General features: G+C 35.7%; 1 protein-coding gene across 1 annotated transcript; it reads left to right on the forward strand.

Moving 5' to 3' along the window:
• Nucleotides 1-859: 859 nt before the first annotated feature.
• On the forward strand, nucleotides 860-14,973 carry LOC124399734 (alpha-2-macroglobulin-like protein 1). Its single transcript, XM_046870882.1, has 34 exons — nucleotides 860-921; nucleotides 1,197-1,353; nucleotides 1,605-1,657; nucleotides 1,979-1,999; nucleotides 2,095-2,263; nucleotides 3,168-3,252; nucleotides 3,381-3,507; nucleotides 3,754-3,868; nucleotides 4,271-4,380; nucleotides 4,781-4,951; nucleotides 5,241-5,477; nucleotides 5,701-5,764; nucleotides 5,871-6,016; nucleotides 6,343-6,492; nucleotides 6,630-6,800; nucleotides 7,819-7,897; nucleotides 7,967-8,090; nucleotides 8,173-8,398; nucleotides 8,874-9,003; nucleotides 9,140-9,261; nucleotides 9,547-9,595; nucleotides 9,874-9,960; nucleotides 10,578-10,754; nucleotides 11,133-11,214; nucleotides 11,318-11,474; nucleotides 11,835-11,909; nucleotides 11,980-12,142; nucleotides 12,317-12,510; nucleotides 13,088-13,303; nucleotides 13,437-13,555; nucleotides 14,037-14,145; nucleotides 14,251-14,316; nucleotides 14,445-14,550; nucleotides 14,668-14,973. Exons 1-34 carry the CDS (start codon nucleotides 880-882, stop codon nucleotides 14,706-14,708), a joined length of 4,140 nt encoding a protein of 1,379 aa, XP_046726838.1. The 5' UTR covers nucleotides 860-879; the 3' UTR covers nucleotides 14,709-14,973.
• Nucleotides 14,974-21,130: the final 6,157 nt, after the last annotated feature.

The following is a 21,130-nucleotide window of genomic DNA, read 5'->3' on the forward strand; positions in this document are numbered from 1 at the left end:
TAGGATTTGGTCAGAAAATATTAAACAAGAAAGTGTTTATAATGTAACGTAATCAGCTGAAGTTTGTTTATGAAATTTATGAGAAAATAAGATTCATCTTTTTAGAGCTATACAAAGGATTATCCAAGATTATAGATATTAAATATAAATGTTTCCAATAAAGTTTTCTATAATTCAAGAAATAAGAAAGGAATATAAATATTTAAATTTCTAATTATTTTAATTATTTTCAATATGAATATTTAATATATTATATAATGCATATTTAATTTGCATAAACTGATTGCAGTCTGTCTTTTGCATTTTTAATGACCACTGTATCATCTTAAAAACCTTAAAGAAATATTATTAATATAGGAATAATTTACTGGAATAAACTACAGACCTCATCACTTATGTGCTGTTTAGTTTGTTTACATTTATTTTAAATGTATGGCACAAAATCTTTTTTTTTTCTGGCTAAAAACTGCAGCCTTTTGATGCCACACTTATATTGTGTTATAGTGTTAAATAAGATAAATATTAATAACATATATATAAATATGAAGATGTCTTGGACATGTTGGTGTTTTTGAAAAATCAAAAAAAGTTATTCATAATATAATGATATATAAAATATATATTTTTACAATTTTGGCTACAGTTTTATTGCTATAAATTGTAAAGATGCTGAGGGTCAACAGGAAGTCAGCAGCAAATAGAAACTAATACAAACTCATTTTTCTTTTCTTTGTCAGAACCATTTACTTCCTGGCTGTGACCTCTCAGGCTGTAGGGGGCACCACAGAGACGCTATGTGTCACAGTGAAACCACAACAAGAAGTATCACTGCAAGTGAACTTGCTGCAGGAGGAAAAGAATGTCACACTTCTAAAGAAAATGAATATAAAACAGGACTATTACCCCTGTGTCAAATTTCAGGTTAGAATCTGGGTGAAAGCAGTTGTAATTCATCTCACAACCAGCAGGGGGTGCTCGCCCCTCAGTTTAACGGATTTAAAAGACTTCAGGCTTGAAATTAGCAGAAAACTTGATTGTTTAGTTGCTATTTCTTGGTGATAAATTAATAAATACATTATAAACATTGACAATTAAATTTTTACAAGCCTGTGTTCTTATGCTAACAATACTAATAATCCATATATATGTGAATAAATAATCGTGCAATGTGATTTTTTTCACTTTCTATTGAACAGGTTCCTGTCGTAATCACCGAATCAGTGGCTTCTATTGAAATTCAGGTGACAGGCCAGAACCTGTTCCTGAACAAGACAACGAAGATCCTCATCACGCCTTCGACTCAACTGACTTTCATTCAGACGGACAAACCAATTTATAAACCGGGACAAACAAGTAACATTCGCTATTTTTCTGCCCTAGAATTTTCCTCAGTTCCCACCCAGCATACACCCCTGATCACAACTAACACATTTCTAACTTCAGTTTTAGACCTTTGTTTTATACTGTAACGTCAAATAAATGCATTAATATAAACCTGTGCATTTCAGCTGCACTGCTGCCAATGTGGATGCTGTAATACTGCTGAAATGAGATTATTGTGTTAAGAAAAAATAATTTTTGTAATTAAATACTATTCCCTGCAGTTTACTTCCGCATCGTGTCTCTGGATTCCAGTTTCCGCATCTACAATCAGATGGTGCAAGAGCTTTTATCATTTCTCAAAAATGTTTTATAATTATTAATCATTTTTTAAGTTTCTGACTTTTTCAGCATTATTTTAAAACTGTTTTAAAACTATTTTAAATGAAACCTAACATTCACTGTTAATTGATTTATTACACTTTGTCCTAAAATATTGATAAAATCGAAAAATTAAATATAAGAAAGTTCTATAATAAAGTAGAATTATTTTAGTCCAAACTACTGGCTGAACCTCAAAGTCACAGAATTCAATAAATCACTAAAATTTTGACTTATTGTATGTTTAACCTGATTATGTATATATTTTTCGTTTCAGATTCCAATAATAGAAGTGCAGGTACTGTAGGTTGCTACAGGAAACATCTGCATTTACAGGCTCCTACTTGGAATAATACTGTGATTCAGGAGAAATGCATTCTGTTCTTATTTCAGGACCCGAACTCCAACCGCATCGGTCAGTGGCTGAACGTCACCATGAACAGCGGCCTTGTGGATCTGTCATACCCCATAAACTCTGAGGCCACAAAAGGATTTTATGCGATCACAATCTGGAACGAGAAAAATGAGAAGATCTACAAAACGATTGAAGTCAGGGATTACGGTCAGGAGCAGTTTATCTTTATTCATGTCCTTAGAACAGTGGTTCTCAAACCTTTTCAGCAGGACGCCCCTTGTGTAGGTTGAATCCTTTAGGGGCCCCAAAAGAAAAAGACATGAAACATCCTCAAAATTACTATTTTACTTCAACATTTTAGATTGTAGCAAAAACAAACTAATTTGTACAATGGTAAAACATCAATTCTGTTTGTAGTCTTATTTCTTAGATGTTAAATATATGAATTCTTTTTTATTCTACATTTCATAGTTTTGCTGATGTTTCAGCGTATTGTGCTGCGTAAAGTTTATATTATTTTATTATTTTTTTTATATTTTTATTTTTTTAAATTCATCATAGTTTATATAGGTTGACAATCCTGACATACAGGTGATATATATTTTATTTTATTTTTAATTTATACTCTAGGTCCTAGAATTTCTATTCGGCTCTCTAGCGACATCTAGTGTCCACATCCTCCAATTTGAGAACCACCGCCTTACAATAACAAATATGTCGAGTATTTAGTTTAGCTACAAATATTGATTCAAATACTATTCATTAAGAGTTTTTATTACCTTAATATGGCCCTGAATACAATGTATGTATTATAATTTACTATCAGTACCTACAGTTAGATATATTAATCCAAACAGTCAAACGGTTTTATATTTATTATAGTTTTTGTTGTTGTTTAATTTTGTAACAGATTATAATGTTAGAATAGCAGTTTTCCCAACAAACCACTATGTTTAACATTTAGAGGCATTTTTTAAGGTTTTATAATAACTTTTATTTCTTTAAAAGTGTTTTCTGACTTCACCTAAGAAACATTTTGACTTTTTAGGCAGGAAACACAAATCAAAATCGAATTGGCAGCTGAATTTCTGGTGTTTATTTTGTGTTTTAGTGCTGCCCACGTTCGAAGTGACCGTCCAACTTCCTCCAGTCATAACCATCCTAGACACTTATGCTACGCTGAAAGTTAACGCCAAGTGAGTTTTCACTGCTCAGAAAACTGATTTTGGAGAACAGATTTTTTTGCATTGTTTTTATTTTATTTTAATGTGTCACATTTACCCATTATACGGTTGTACAATGACTGATTATTTAATCTTTTCAGATATACATACGGGAAGCCGGTGAATGGTACGGTGAAGGCCACCGTCTGCCATAACAGTTACAGATACTGGTGGTTCTCGCGAGACAGCTCAAGCATGTCAGACGTCTGCAAGAACTTTACCATGAAGGTTAACCAACAGAACATTTTCATGAGCGAACATTCCCATTGTTTTAGTAAATCTCACTTCAATTCTCTACTTAACATGGATGTGTGTATGAGTGTTAATAAGGCTGTGTTTATGATGCTGCATTAATGCTGAAGTTCAAGGTGATAATATATATTATATATAAATATACATATAACAAAATGAGATTCAGTAATAATGAATATCTTTGTTTGTTCATGCAGTGACTTTTGATGTTTTTTTTTTCAGACTGATAAGACAGGAAGTGCACAATGGGTTTTAAATCTAAATGAATTTGCATTAACTGATTCACGCTATGAAAATGTCTTCAATGTTCAGAGTACAGTGGAGGAATATGGCACTGGTGAGAGATTCGGCGACTCAAACCTCTTAAATGGATGCATTTTTCTGCAATTTTAAGTTTTTATAATAATAAATAAAAATTGATAATAATAATATTAATAACAACAATACTACTTATAATAAATGTGATTATTAATAGTAGTACAATTAACACTTGTTGGGTCCTGAAACAATTGACTGTATTATTTTTTGTATAAATTCACACACTGTAGATTATAGACAGATTTTAGCCACGTTTCATTGCACGTGTAAAAAAAAAAAAAACGTTTGCGCAATAAAAATTCTTACACCTTAGGAAGTGAAATGATATTGAATATATGAAAATGAATCGTAAAACATCTGATTCATTTCATCCCTGAGAATTTGTGCTTCAGATTATTTTAATGTTGTGTTTATCCTACAGGTGTGATCATGTCTGGTTCTGGCAGCTCAACTATAACATCTAATATCATCACGCTGTCGTTTGAGGATTCGCCCTCAACGTTTAAACTCGGAATGATGTACGAGGGAACGGTAACCTCCTTATTGATCCTTCAATTTAACTCAATTCTTTATTAATTGGCTTCATTGTATAATATAAATACTGCAGGCTCTGGGATCAAATCGACGCCTGTTATTACATAAACGAGCCAAGAAACATTAGGATGAATATTATATTGTGTTCCTAAAACTCTCAGCAGGTTTATTTGCTTGTTGTATTGTATAAATAAAACTAGCAGATTATCCGAATTATCCAGCTAACATCCAGTAAACTGTGTTACTATGTGATTAAATCCATTATACAAGTTTGTAATATGTAAAATTATGCAAATTGCTGTATAATTAAATACAATCGCTTCACCAGGACAAGGCCATGTTGTTCTTGTTTTGGCTTCTGTCATTGTCCTCTGATATCCATGTCCTTCTTCATCAGATCAAGGTGACCGGCCCAGACTCCAATCCTATGCAAAATAAAGTAGTGTTTCTGACTGTACAATATGGTAAAGATAAAAATTCAGTCAAGAAGCTGATCACAGATGACAAAGGCATCATAAGATTTTTCCTCAACACTGAACCATGGGGTCTGGATTCAGTTACTTTACAGGTGGGTGAAATGTTTGTTTCTCTTATGTCTTTGTTGTTGATCTTTTTTTCATGCCAAGCTGTAGACTATCCATAAAACACAGTGTTTATTAAAGTAATGCACATGTTTGAGATTAGTGGGAAAGTGACCACCAATAAAATCTATTCCATTATTATTATTATTATTATTATTATTATTATTATTATTATTATTATTATTATTATTATTATTATTATTATTATTATTATTATTATTATTATTATGTGAGTGTTTTATTTTTCAGCTTTTCACTGATTACTCTTTTACACAGGCTCAGTATGAGATGACCAACAGACCAGTTGTAGATGTGCAGAATCAGCTCACACCACAGTATCCCTCAGCGTTCCTCTCTCTTCAGCCTTTTTACTCCAACAGTCTGAGTTTTATTCAGCTGAAGAGCAGCTTGAAGCCTTTCAGCTGCAATAAACATGCTGTTATTGAAGCTCAGTACCTGATACATGACAATGCACACCGACAACACCAGAACACCTTCTCCTTCTTCTACATGGTACATTTGGTTTTCACTATTACTTTAGAAATTGAAATAATAATAATAATAATAATCAAGAGTGTTTGTAACAGGATGGATTTGCTGAATAGACAAAATAAGTCTTTCCATGTTTTGTAGTTTTTCATGTAGATCCTCGAACTTTTAATCATCATGACTCAAACAGAGACAGAATCCTAATTCATGCAATACAATTTATGCATCTTAATTCGACCTTGTGTAGGTGATGTCCAAAGGGCATTTGGTTCAGCATGGAAGTCTTCTGGCTCCCATAAAGCCTGGAGGAGGTAAATAAATATTACTGTATCTGTAAATATTACTGTATGTTATAAGCTTGTGAGATTCCTATAAAACTTCCAGATGAACATTGAACGTGTATTTGTTTTGTGGCAGTGCAAAAGGGTTCGCTGTTTCTGTCACTGGAGAACATGCTGGAGCTCTCACCAGTAGCTCAAGTGGTCCTGTACACAATCCTTTCCACGGGTGAGGCCGTGGCAGACAGCATGGACTTCCACATCCAGCTGTGTTTGCCTAACAAGGTCAGAAATGATTCCTGATACGTCTATGCCAATTTCTGCCCTTTTTTCATTTTTAGGAATAAAAAAATACTAAATTGAAATGGAAATATATTTATGTAGAAATATTAGATGTTGCCAGTAGAAACAAAACAGTGGCTTTAGTCTGGAGCTCTGGAATATTCTGCTCCTTAAACCTCATTTCTGCTGTTTGTATTCACACATATATTCTTGCCCTCTTTTTCCACGCCCATAAGTGAGGATACAGAAAATTGACTCCCAACAGACCTCTTCATCTAAAAACTTTACACAACCAGACGTTACTTACTCACATTGTTGTGGTCTTTCAGGTGTCTCTGAATTTCTTACAATCTTCTGAGCTTCCTGGTGGTCAGGCGTTACTGATGCTGCGAGCAGCTCCAGGATCCCTGTGTTCAGTGAGAGCCATTGATCAGAGTCTGCTACTGCTGCAACCAGAGACCGAGCTCAACACTGAATCTGTACGTCCAAATCAAACCAATACCCCAAAGTTTATTTATTCACACAATAACCTGTTATCAGTAGATGCACTGTAATTAATAACATTAGACATTTTACTTAAATTAAAAATAAAACTGAGGAACATTGATTTTTCCAGGTGTTTAACATGCTGCCTGTCCAGTCGTTATCCGGATATCCATACAGCGTTTATGATGAGGATTCAAACCAGTGTTCTTGGAATCGCCCCATCATGGAGAACATAGCTATAGCACCAAGATTTGGTTATTATCCTAACTACGGAAAAATTGACGTGTACAACACCTTTAAAGTGAGACATCATTCTTATCTCAGAAATAAAGTTTGGTGTGACACTTCATATCCTGTCTGTTATGTTAATTAATGTAACGATAATCAAAGGACATGTTATACCACATGATGCTGATTGGTCAGAAAGTGTAGATAAAGTTTTTATAACAGTAGCGCAGATGCAAGTCACAGGTTTATATGAATGAAGGCTGTAATATGCTGCCAGTTTAATGACTGATCAATCACAGGCAATTGGTGGATGCTCATGGTGCTGGGATTTGAACTTGTGACCTTCTAAAGTCCAGAATCCACTGAGCTACCTCCTTTCACAAGGCCCTTAACCCCCTGTGCTCCAGGGGTGCTGTGTCATTGTTGACTCTGTGCTCTGACCAGCTTCCTAACATCAGTTGGATATGCAAAAAAATAATTTTACTGTTCACGTGACCAGTAAAAAACACTTTTACTTTCAGAACAGGGTTATGGATTGGTTGTGATGGTGTTCTGGTTCCTCACAAAACCCCATGATTAGTTAGTTTTCTCTTCCAGCATGAATTTTGAGTGATTTATTGATTTCTGATTCAGCAGTATAGTTTTTCGCAGACTGTTTTTATCCCTTTTGCGGTACCTTAATGAGAAGGAGAACCGAATAAGGAAATATTTTTGGACAAAAATGTGACAAAATTACATTGTTTATTGCTTTTTATTTTGAGAAGAATACAATAATGTGGTTCCTGTTTACCTGTACAGGTCGGTAGGCACATATTTATTAATGTATGAAATCTATAAAACAAAATTGCCGTAATGCCATTACATATAATAAACACTAGAGGGAGTAAGGAGTAGCTTGTTGGTTAACATGTTAGACTTTAAATCAGAAGATCATGAGTTTAAATCCCACCACCACCAAATTACCACTAAACAAGACCCTTAACCCTCAGCTGCTCAGTTGTATGTATGAGATCATTGTAAGTTGTTTTGGATTAAAAGCATCTGCCAAATAGCATAAATGTAAATTATGTGTTTCTGTTTGTTTCTTTCAGGATATTGGAATCAAAATCATGACCAATGCCATAATTCAGAAACCTTCTGAGTGTTTATACAATGTTATGTATTTGAGTGGTGAGTGGTTTTCTTTAGTCTTTGTTATGATTATGTGTATGTTCTATCACAGTGTTTTTCTATCTGCAGAAGCTGCAGGTGTAAACGCACCGCTCGCTTTTGCCAGAGGAGATTCTTCGAGTTCCTCACAATCCGTTGTTACGATACGCAAATTTTTCCCAGAGACGTGGATCTGGGATCTCGTTTTAGTCAGGTGTGTGTGTGATTGTGTGTATTTTGTATCTAATATTTATAGAGCTGTGATACTGAGCCCATGGGTTTTTTTTTCTTTACAGTCAGACTGGAGGGATGGGCGTTACTAAAACGGTCCCAGACTCCATCACAACGTGGCAGGCAGACGCCTTTTGTACCTCACCTATCGGGTTTGGAGTCGCCCCGAAAACCGAGCTCACAGCCTTCCAGCCTTTCTTTGTGAGCCTCACCATGCCAAGCTACGTCATCCGAGGAGAAGTTTTCACGCTCAAAACCACCGTCTTCAACTACCTCCAAAGCTGTATGATGGTGAGCTGAGATGTTCGGTCTAATCACTGACAGATTGGGTTTCATTTCTGATGTTGGCCCCACATTTGGTGACTTTTTACACCCAATAGTAACAAAAAAGAGCCTTGTGACAAATCCAGAGACATGTTAGTTTTGTCAGTACGTGTTAGTGATGATCCTGCACTTGATCTGGCTCTGGAGCTCACATCACCGTTGCCGGTTATTTGAGCTGCGACATCACGTGACTCCACCAGCATGCAGTTACTGACAAACTGTTCACTATACTCAATATTATTTATCCTTCTCTCACATTTTCTGAACACCTTCTTCTCCTCCTTCTCCATTGAACATATTTTAATTATATTAAACAGCATTCCATAAATATGCAAATTAGTTCATTAAGTCATCTGGCAAACACACAACATTAAGAGCAACCAAGAAAAAATATGGGTTTAGTTTTCAAATTTACTGATAGAATAAAAACTCTGTGTTAAAGGTAAAGGTGAGTTTAACCGACTCAAAACAGTTCTCAGTGCATGAGTGCAGTGCAGGATGTAGTTTCAAACAGTGTCTGTGTGCTGATGAGAGCTGGACCATCTCATGGACCATCACACCACTGGTTCTCGGTACGTAGAATTAAATACAGAAAATCATAAAAAGAAATGTTTGAATAGACATTTTAACCTGTGTGTGTGTGTGTGTGTGTGTGTGTGTGTGTGTGTGTGTGTGTGTGTGTGTGTGTGTGTGTGTGTGTGTGTGTAGGAGAGGTGAGCATCAATGTGACGGCTGAAGCCATTCAGTCCTCGATTCTGTGTGGAAAAATTGCGGTTTTTGTACCAGAGAAAGGACGCATTGACACAATCATTAAAACACTGCTGGTGAAGGTGATTCCATTATCATCACTTCTACTAATAACGACATTTCATTCAGCCAGGAATCTTTTCAATCTCTTATTTAAGTGTATATTTCTATTTATTCTGGTTGTTGCAAACTTTTTATTTGCATTCCCCATTCATGATTTGTTTTTTCTGGATGCCTTTGAAAAACTCAACTCAAAAACCGCCACAAAATTTCCATCATCAATACTGATATCATTTGTTGCTCTGAATACAGCCGTATGGTGGATCATTATGAAAATGACTGGATTATTATTCTGTTGCCATTTTCAGGCTGAAGGAGCAAAACAATATAAAAGCTACAATGAACTACTTTGTACAGGTCAGTTTTTTATTCCTCCACTTTATTTCTATCATTTAACCTTCATTCATATTGTCATTGTTTTGGAATCGTTCACTGATTACTTACAGAGTCAGTCCAGTACAGATTTATTGCTCAGAAATACACAAAAATAACAATATGGGTTTCAAAGGAATTATATTTTTTTTACAGGATGTGAACAAGCAGCTGACAGATTAAGAATCATGTTTAAGGATTAACACTGGGTTTGTAAAGTGACTGCCACATGTTTATAACACACTCGTTTCTCGTTGTTGTAGATGGAAATGCTGTTGAAAAGAAGGTCTCGCTGAACCTGCCTGATGTGTTCGTGTCTGGTTCAGCCGTGGCTTCAGTCTCTGTTCTGGGTGAGGTTTTGAACTGCGTATATTTCATCAGTGTAGATGATTTTGGGAGCAAGAATGGTCAGGAGCAGAAGGTTGGTGATAGATTAGACTCTTGCACTGGAAACTGGTTTTAGAACTGTAGATTGTCATTTTGATTCCAGAGAATGAGCTTGAATGTATGTGGGAGTCATCTGATCCTACACACACAGTAAGATATGGAGGTTGGTTATTCTCCTACTCTGGTGTGTCCCACAGGCAATACTTGCTTTTGGTCTTACAAGCTAAAGTTTCTTTCTTGTGGATATAATAGTTTTCTCCCTTAAAGTGTATAATTTTGGTTTTGCATCTAATAAAAAAAGCCTTGCTACAATGCTCGTAGCCACTAGGGGGCGGCAGTGGCGCACAGCGAGAGCAGCTATTCACGAGAAATAATTATTCTGAATTGTGTAAAACTGACAGCCAGGATCCTTAAACCCAACCTCTGAAAAAGTTCTTTGTCACATCTTTATTAACTGTTGTAACTTTCACATCAAAGTGAGTCCAGACATTTTATTTCACACCCAAATATCCAGTTGCATTCAGAAAAAAAACCCTTTGTGATTTTCCACTGTATGATGTATATGTTGTTTTCTTTGCAGGAGATCTGATGGGTCGAGCTCTACAGAACCTGGCGAGTCTCCTGGCGATGCCGTACGGTTGTGGAGAGCAGAACATGCTGCTTTTCGCCCCCGACATCTTCATCCTGGAGTACCTGGAGAGCACCAACCAGCTCACACCTGCAATCAGGAGCACAGCTGAGACCTTCCTCGTGAGCGGTGAGAACTCAATGTTTCAAGTGAGACCTTCATATCACCTCTATTCCATTTCTACTTAAGTGTACCTTCTGTACCTGAGCTTTTTTTGTTAATACTTTTTAGAATTAGGTTTCTTTTTTCCTCTTTGATGTTTATTCTTGAAGACCAGATTTGTATTTTTATATCTTGGTTTTTATATCTGCTGTGTATAGGATCATGTCAGAAAATGTTTTTTGGTTGTTCATCTTCCAGCAAAGTTTTGTTTCAACTATAGTTTGGTTAAAAATGACCTCAGATCTTTGATTTCTTTGTGTGGCCAAAATCCTAAGGATTAGATAATGGATTGGAATTTGCGATAATGAGATTTATAGAAAATAATTTCTCACATCTCCTGCACAGGATACCAGAGAGAACTGACCTACAAGCACAATGATGGGTCTTACAGTGCTTTTGGGATGAGCGATGCATCAGGCAACACCTGGTGAGTAAAAGCATGTTTAAAGAAGAAAAGTAGAAATTGAAGTCCAGTTTAAGATCGTGGTTTTGATTTCGGACTACACACACGATCATGTTTATCTTCTCAGGCTGACAGCGTTCGTGATGAAGTCTTTCGGAAATGCGAAGAGATACATTTTTGTGGATCAGGAGCTTGTGGATCAGGCGAAGGCCTGGCTCGGTCAACAGCAGCAGGAAAACGGATGCTTCGCCTCAGTAGGACAACTTATACACACCGATATGAAGGTCAGGAGACCAGTCCAAATCCAGTACCATGTAGTGTTAGAGGAAAATACTTAACAGCATGCAATATGATCAAATGAGGTCTGTTCTGACGAAAACCCAAAACGTACTGCTTTAAGTCACCGTCACAAATCACTGACACTGGAGACTCCTTCCATAATTACATCCTTCCATAAACTTCTCCTTACAGAAAACTTCAACAGAGAAGAACTTTAGAATGATTCATGTAAACTGAAGTTTCTGTGATTGGGCTGAAAGATTATTATCATTAATATAAAGAAGATTACACTGTGGTATAAACTGTTTGATTTTTGTTGTGAAGAATGAAGTCTCTCTCTCTCTCTCTCTCTCTCTCTCTCTCAGGGAGGAGTGAATGATGAAGTGACCCTCTCAGCGTACATCACTGCTGCAATGCTGGATCTCGGCTACACGAGTACGGTGAGTAAAATGTTTATCTCAGATTATATTGAATTGAATTTACAGTACAAAACATTTATTGCTATTGCAGGATCCTGTGGTGAGCAAAGGTCTCGATTGCCTGAGGAACGCGTACACTCAGGTGAACTCCACCTACACCAATGCTCTTCTCTTCTACACCTTCACCCTCGCTGGAGATTCAGCGATGAGGAACACACTGATCTCGGGTCTGGATGCAAAGGCCATAATCTCAGGTTTGACGTTCCAAAATCTATTTAATCATCGACACCAAGCAGAAAAAAGCACTTTATTCTTCAGCAACTGACATGAGATACCTGTATGAAAATGTACACTGAGATACCAAACGCATTCAAATCTATTCACTGGAGAAACTTCATAGAGAATGGCTTCTCTAAAATCTCCCTCAGGAGGTGGAAGGCACTGGAGCAGAGAGGATGGTGGGTCTGTGGTGGACTCTTTGGAGGTGGAGATGACCTCGTATGTGCTTCTGGCTCTGATGTCTGGACCATTATTGTCTGGGTTTGATCTGGGTTACAGCTCCAGCATCGTATACTGGCTTTCCCAGCAGCAGAACGCCTTCGGGGGCTTCGCGTCTACACAGGTATAAATCTTCAGCACGTTTTTCATTTATTTATTATAAAAATTATCACTAATTATAATGAACAGCTGTGTTATGGTTTATATAATAAATATTTAGAATGTAACAAGTTGAAAGTTGAATTAAAGAAATATTTACACATTTATATTAGTTTACTGTGTTCGGTGAATTTCCCAGAAGCAAATGTGTCAAAGTTTCGACTGCAGTTTTATCACTCGGTCTCAACATTTTCCTCTTTGACGTGTCCTGTGTGTGTAACAAAGAAAGTTTTATCGCTTTACATATTTGTACAATAATAAATTCATTGATTCTTAGCAGGTCTTAGAATGAGGTAAATACAACCTCAGATGAACTACACGATACATGACATCATTATTTAAGACAAAATGGAGAAACCACGTGTGAGAGTCTACGTACACTTCATGATTATGATTTTAGAAGCAATAACTGGAGCAGTTTTCGATTCCCAAAATAAAAATGATATACAAGTCTAACACTTTATTCTATTTTTCATTTAAAAGTACAATATGACTGTAAATATCATAAATTCTAAACCTTTCCATCTTTTCCCATCATCTAGGACACTGTGGTGGCTCTCCAGGCTCTGGCCAAGTACAGTCTGGCCACCTTCAGTCCATCAGGAACTCTTACTGTTACTGTAACATCACCATCAGGACAGATTACCACGTTTACCATCAATCAGAGTAACAGGCTGCTGTATCAGGAGAGTCAGCTGCAGGAGCTTCCTGGAGATTATAACATCAGAGCAGAAGGGAAAGGATGTGTGTACGTGCAGGTCTGTACATCACCGTTTCACACGTTCCTCATTCATCGCAGTATCTTCTATTAATCATTCAGCTCCTCTGAGGATCAGGTTTTAGAGGATAAGTTTTGCTTATGGTGTTTTTTTTTCTTCCTTTATCCATTAGTTTACTTTGAGCTACAACATCCCTCCTCCTCCTGACGCCTCTTCATTTACTGTCTCAGCCTCAGCATCTGGAAACTGCAATGTCCCAAATCCCTCTCTGGAACTAACCATAACTGTCATGTGAGTTTTACAGCAGACGCCTTTATTCAATTATCTCATTCATACAACTGAGCAGTTGAGGGTTCAGGGTCTCACTCAAGGCCTCAGCAGTGGCAGCTTAGTGGTGGTGGGATTTGAACTTATGACCTTCTGATCAGAAGTCCAACATCTTAAGCACTGAGTTAAATTTCCCTCTTCTACTGCATCTCCATAATCTATACAGTGACAATCAAGAACCAAGAGTTGCTGGGATTTAAACTCACGACCTTCTAAGCCGAAGTCCAATCCCTTAACCTTCATACTGTTGTGAATTTCTTATTAAACGAACATGAGAATATAGTAAAATGCCAAAAAGTTTGTATGTAGGAAAAGAAATTAGGACTTAAATGGACCTTTATGGAGTCTTTATAATTAGGCAGCACAATAAATTGCATATGAAATCATTTTACGTTTCAGCAGATCAGATGATTCATTTTTTTAACGATTTCTTTTTAAATTTCAGGTATAAGGGTCAGCGTGTGGAGACCAACATGGTGGTCATCAAAGTGAATCTTCTTTCTGGATTCAGCGTGGATGAGACGTCTGTGCGTCTTGTGAAAAGCAACTCGAACGTAACGTGAACCTTTAACTGATGTGTAAAGCAGGAACGCTGATCATAACAATTTTACTTCATACTGGATCAGTTCACATTCATGTGTTCGGTTTTGTTCTCACAGTCGACCAATGGATCTGTGAAGCGTGTGGATCAAACTGATGGTGAAGTCATTATCTATCTGAATGGAGTAAGAGCACACACACACACACACACACACACACACACACACACACACACACACACACACACACACCATGTTATACAACACAAAATAAGATGTACTGTATATTGGTGCTTATAAAATCTGTGTTTCAGCTGACAAACGGAGATGAGATGGTCTACAGCCTGACCACTGTGCAGGCCTTCGCAGTGGAGAACCGGAAACCTGCTGTAGTGATGGTTTACGACTATTACGAGACTGGTGCGCATTATTCTGTTCATATTTATTGACAATTAATGGCTAGTTATTTTTTTTCCACCAAAAAACATTAGAATGCATGAAATTAACTCAGATTTCTGTTTTTATCTTTGACTTTAGGAGATTCTGCTCTAACTGACTACACCTCACCATGTACTTAATACAGAAAATCTGCTGTTTCCTCTGATATTTTCTTCATACTTTTATCCATCGTAAAACGTTTCACAAGTTTAATAACTATAATAAATAATGGTTTTATTTTACTTAAAGAAAAATATCTTATCAGCTTAACTGTGCAGTGTGACTTGATTTGGTGTGACTCAAACACAATGCAGAATATAAAACAAAGAAACAGGGACTTGTAATCTCACTTCACAATGTACAATGTCCTGAGAAGGAATGTTGGAAAATAAATTAAATGCCACTTCTGAGTACTAAATTGTTTACCATAATGTTAATTGTTGTTGATTATGACATCAAAAATTATTTTTCTTAAATTAAGACTTCTTTTGGCTTCTCCCACTAGGGGGCGCCACAGCGGATCATTTGTCTTTTTCAGAATTTATTTTTTTTTTATGTAATTTAAAAAATCCTTTAATAATTGAATGGCTTTTCTTGTAAATCTTTTTTTTTTTTCTTTTAATACTGTAAGCACTTCAGCATTGATTATACAGTTAGTAAAACAATAAAACCTGTGCATGCACATGTTGCTTTTCTCCACAGGATGGCAGTGTTTATTCGTTCAACTAGATTTTCTCTCAACAATATTTCTTTCTATTATAAAAACTAACCTGATAAGCAAAAATAAAATTGTTTTACCTCCTAAAAATGGCAGATTAGTAGTCATTTAAAATAAAAATAAACTATAAAAAGGTCTACACTGACCTGCTGTTCATTACGCTGGTAACTGCTGATCAGGAAACCTGAAGCGTGAAAAATTTAATTGTTATAGATGTAATCTCACTCCACAAGTCAATGTACAAGGTCCTGAGAAAGAAATTAATCAAAAAAATTGTCACTTCTGAGTATCAAATTGTTGATTCTGACATTATTTTTGTGAAAATAATAGACTACTTCCGGCTTCTACCACTAGGGGTCGCCACAGCGGATCATCTGTCTTTTTTCTGAAAATAATAATAATAAAAAAGTAATTAAAAAAAATCCTTTGTTTGTTTTACCTCCTAAAAATGTCATTAGTATTAATTTAAAATAAAATTAAAAAAATCTACACTGACCTGCTGGTCATTAGGTTGGTAACTGCTGATGAGGAAACCTGAGATGAAGCGTGATCTTTAACTGTTCTTCTACTTACTCCAGTTAAAGCTACACAGTTCACACAAGGTCTGAAAGAAAGCTTTCAACAGATGACGTGTATAGATCTCCTCCAACTTCTTTCAAACATTATTCTCACCCTGTGTAATAATGTGTATTAGTTATAGTGTGTTGAAATCTTGTCTGTTATTTTTAGGTTGCATCCTTATGAATTATTAACCATATGATCCCTCAGTGTTCTGTGGTTGTAAGAAATAATGGAGCCACAGACTGGTGTGATGGAGAGTTATTAATGCTGAAGTTATTATTTTCACATTACAGCAGGTCCCATAATTCTGGTTTTATCTCTTCTATTTAGGAATTGGGAATTGCATATTTTAAGTTGCATTTAATGCTGGAAGTTGAATATGATGTGATTTTCATTAGGATGAAACAATTAAAACGCCTAAAACACTTCACGATATATAAAGCTGATGTGTGCTATTGACAGATACATGCTGATTCAGATTTTATTGTAGTCCTGAATAAAAAAATACATGGATGTTTCTCAGACAAACATCTAATCCAGAACAACTACATTTCATAATGAAAGCAGTAATATTAGGATTTTATTACTGAGCCTGATGCTTTCTACAGGCTGTCGTTTGTTCATACAGAATGTGTTTTCTGTAATCTGATCTTCCTCCTGTTACACACTGGTGTCATGTTCAGGCCACAGGACAGAACAGTGTGTGTTTGTTGCTGACTAAATGTACTGAATACTGAACAATCGGGTTTAAAAAGTCCATTACTCCATTAACATCTGCATCTAATACCGTTTTAATATCATTACCAACTACCATGCAGGTACACATAGCAAACTAAATCTTTAAAACAGGACCTCCATTTCTCTCTAAATCAGAGATGGAGGTAAACGCTAACCTTTTATGATATTTATAGTCATATTTTTTCTAAACATCACAATAAACATGAAGTACCAAGAACCATAATAATTCCTGTTGTACTGTTTGTGCTCCCAACTTCCATGTGTGGAGGGTTTTTAATGCTATAATTTCATATTTATTCTTATGAATTTCACTCAGAAATCCTGTTAGATTACCTGGTATACACTAGCTAGCATTAGGAGTAAAAGATAATGAACCTTTTATATCAACTGGACTTTAAAACCCTCTCAAAAATCCTGTCAGGTTAGCGCATATTAGCCTTATGTCAACAGTAAATATCGAACATTTGTGTTCTCAGAAATGCTGCTGGTCTAAATCATGCTAAATTCTGCTAAATCATGCTAGCTACTAGACATCATAGCAGTTTCTGAATTTGATATAAAAATCCCCTTAGAAAAATCCTATCTTTCAGTCAGATTACTTTATATATATATATATATATATATATATATATATATATATATATATATATATATATATATATACATATGAAAGCTAGATAAAATTAGCGATAAATATAATCAAACTTAATTATCTCCAAAGAAATCAGAGACAATTGATAAATATTTTCAAGCATATTATCGAAAGATTCAATTTGACAGTTTGCTGCTTCAAAACATTTATTAATCACAAAACACTGTTCTTCATAAACCTAATAACAAAGACACCAGAAACAGAGCCAAAGAGAAAAAAAAGCAATAAACAGAAACAAGTAAAACAGATTTCAGGGGGAATTAAAGGTGTGCAGACCCCCGGCTGAGGGACATGATTTAAAAAAAAAAATCATTATATAAACGCATAAATATATCTCAAACATTTATAAATAGCAGAAAAAGATGCACTGTTGAAAACCTTGTCAGGAAAGTTCATGCTAGTTAGCTGGCAGGTGTTAGCATTGAAGAGTTTAAGCTGAATATGAGAGAAAAATCCTCTCAGAAATGTTAGCAATGTTCCAGCTAGCTAGCATTAGCAATGAATATACATTTTGTTCAGGTTATGTGAGGAAAACTCATGATATTTAGACAGTGTGGACTGTTTATGAAATTGGATCACGGTCAGATTTACGTCACTAAGCCTAACTGCTCATGCTAGCTTGTCAATGATTTTTTAAAGAAAAATTTGGCCACAGTTATTGATTTTCCACGCTGCTAACACCAGGTAGCTAACACAACCTAATTCGATATTTCTGGGATGATAATACAATAAAAATTTTCCCTGCTAACACCAGCTCAATAATATCAGCTACAGAAAAGGGCAGTGTTTAATTTAGACTGATATAAACCACCATTTCAGAAAGAATTAAAAAAGAAAATTGTGTATTTATCTTCCCTGCTAAAGCTAGCTGTGTAAAATGACCTTACGTGACAGGATTTCTGTCAGTCATGAAGATGAGTGTTTCTGAATAGGACCGAATTCGCCTCGGAAATCCTGTCAGGTTAGCCTGTTTGCTAACAATCCCAGGAAAGCATATGAATATTTATAAATAAGTTCTGAACACTGATAAAAAGAGCTCAGAAATCCTGTCAGGTTAGCGCCATTTCACGTGAACATGATTTCTGTGATCTGTACTCACTAAGAAATGTGAAAGAAATGAAAGTAAAAAGGAAGACAGAAAAGAGATAGAACTGAACTGAGGCTCTTTGGGCTGTTCACAATAAAACGGTTATTTGGTGCTTGGAAAGTTTAAGAACATTCCTTCTTGTTTATACTGTAGATTATATTTTTATCACGTATGCATGGTAATGAATGAAGGAGTGCTATGATATAAATCTAACAGCAGAACAGACTTTCAAAATCTGTACAAGTTTTTAGCTTTGGGAATGGTTTGAGATTAAATAGCATTTTTAAGGCTATCGGTTACGTCAATGTGGCGTATTTACATACACAGGTACACAGGTTTATACATCAGCGATAGACTTTACAGCTAAAGCTACGTTCACACTGGTACAGCGACTCGCAGCCACAAAGCAGCTGAAGATCGTTCGTATTCACTGCAAACAGAAGTCTTCTGGTGATGAATTTGCTGTGTATGTGAACGTAACTTAAGCCTGGTTCATGATTCTACATTTTCAGAGCTGCAGCTTTTAGCATGCAGAGAGGATTCCAGCACAGAGGAAATGAATAGCAGCAGACAGAATGTTCTTTACAGCAAATAATAAACTAAATACATACAGGAAACATAAATAAAGCCTCCTTTATAACCTTCATTATAACGTTGATTACCGTCTAGTACACAACGTAACATTTGTCCCAAATCTGTCAGCCAAAACATGTTTGGTGTATTACTTTTTGTTTCATTAGCACCGTAGCTAAATGATTAGCCAGTTAATGAAGTCTGTCCCACCCAAAATTATATCCAAATGCTGAACATATAAGCAATAGTACGACACATTTTTATACATGATGGTTTTCTTACTTTAATCTGTAATTCCATCCAAAAATCAACTAGGCCCCGCCCATAAATACTCCACCTTCCGGTTTGACAATTGAAGATGGAATAATAGTGTTGTGTGTCAGTTCAATGTGATATAAAGGATAATATAGTTTCATTCTGAATGCATTTGATTTATTTTAATTGATTTAAAGGGGTTGTTTGTCAGTTTGGTGCCCTCTGTGGTAATGGAGGTGAACTGCAATTTTAATGAAAATTCTGCACATAGCAATTGGGGCTCAAGGGTTAATAGACTAAATGGAGCTGGAGCTCATTCATTTAAAAGAATTTTACTGTAAAGTAATGCTGGACTTTATAAAAATATGTCATTTTTTTATATGTTTTTATTCTAAACTGAAATTAGAAAATGCGATTATTAAAGGTCTATCGAAAAAAGGTTAAAAAAAATTACAAGCTCCAATTTTTTAGACAGATTGTCATATGGACATGCATTTCTGTAAGTTTGGGTGGAATTTTGTTTTCCACATTACTACTTCACACTTCTAGATTCAGTACAAAGCTTAAACACCGACCATGTTTTGGGACATCGTCTAAAATCTGGCCAAAGAGGAAAACTGCATATAAAATTTCTTGCTGTGCCGCTTCTCTAACATGACAACATTATAATTGTATCAAATACAGTCATGCAGGACAGCAAATGAGTGTCAGGGAAGAAATTAACTTTATCTTCCTAGTCTTATCACGTAACATCATTTAATTAACAGATACGAGGAAATACAGCAGATCTGAGAAGATACCAGCTGGAAAAAAAAACAGAAATCAACAAAACACAATAAAATACAGTAGACTGATTAACCGCCACATCCAAATCTCACACCGTAGGGGCCAAGAATCCGAGTGTACAACCATCATTAAGTATAATTAGCATTGACACATAAGTACTAGTGTTTAATAATGAGATTTAATGCACTATTGTACTGTTTATATGCAGCAGTGTAACATGGGAAACATGCAAATGTGCTTTTTAGTATATAGTTCTAGAAATCCTATTAGCAGTCAGTAATGAGACACGTTAAGGGCGTGTACATGTAAAGCCCAGAAATGTGACTGGATTATGCAGATTTCTTTTAATAATCTTTAGAAATAACACATAGCAAATTGTCTTTTTACTCTGTGTGTGTGTGTGTGTATGTGTGTGTGTGTGTGTGTGTGTGTGTGAGACAAAGATCTCACACACACACACACACACACACACACACACACACACACACACACACAGTAGTGTGATAAAGAGAAATTAAAGGTTGTGCAAAATCTGTGCTTATCACATGACATGTCTAAAGAAGTGTTTGTGTTTAATCCCTTATGGAACTGGCAGAGATCGTGTGTGTGTGTGTGTGTGTGTGTGTGTGTGTGTGTGTGTGTGTGTGAGAGGGCTTTTCGATCTTGTGCTGTACGTTTCCTCAAAATATAGTCAGTCTATCAAACCATACATTTATTTCTGACTTTACGTATTGGTTATATATTAGTACCAATACATTTTTGTCGGGTAAAGAATTATATTCAAGTAAAAGATTTTTGTGTACAATAAGCTACTGTTCAAGTTAGCGGTGGCAAGTTAATTCTAATAACCCATTAATATTCAAATGACTACTGAATAATTTTAAATATAAGACATTTAACAGATGTGTGTGTGTGTGTGTGTGTGTGTGTGTGTGTGTGTGTGTGTGTGTGTGTGCACGCACAGCTGTATAACCCCAATGGAACCCTGTGTAACACTGCTGCATATTAACCTTTGGTCCTGACACTTAAGCTGCCTTTAAAAGGAATAAACATTCCACTGTAACATAAAACTCAGACATGAGATCAGACTGAACGGAGAAATTGACAGAAATCTAGAAATAATTTAAAGAAATAAATACATTATAATCAAGGCTCAAATATAAGAACATATCAGTGAGGGGTGAGTATGTGG

This window comes from Silurus meridionalis, chromosome 17 (genome assembly GCF_014805685.1).
Source record: "Silurus meridionalis isolate SWU-2019-XX chromosome 17, ASM1480568v1, whole genome shotgun sequence".
NCBI lineage: Eukaryota > Metazoa > Chordata > Actinopteri > Siluriformes > Siluridae > Silurus > Silurus meridionalis.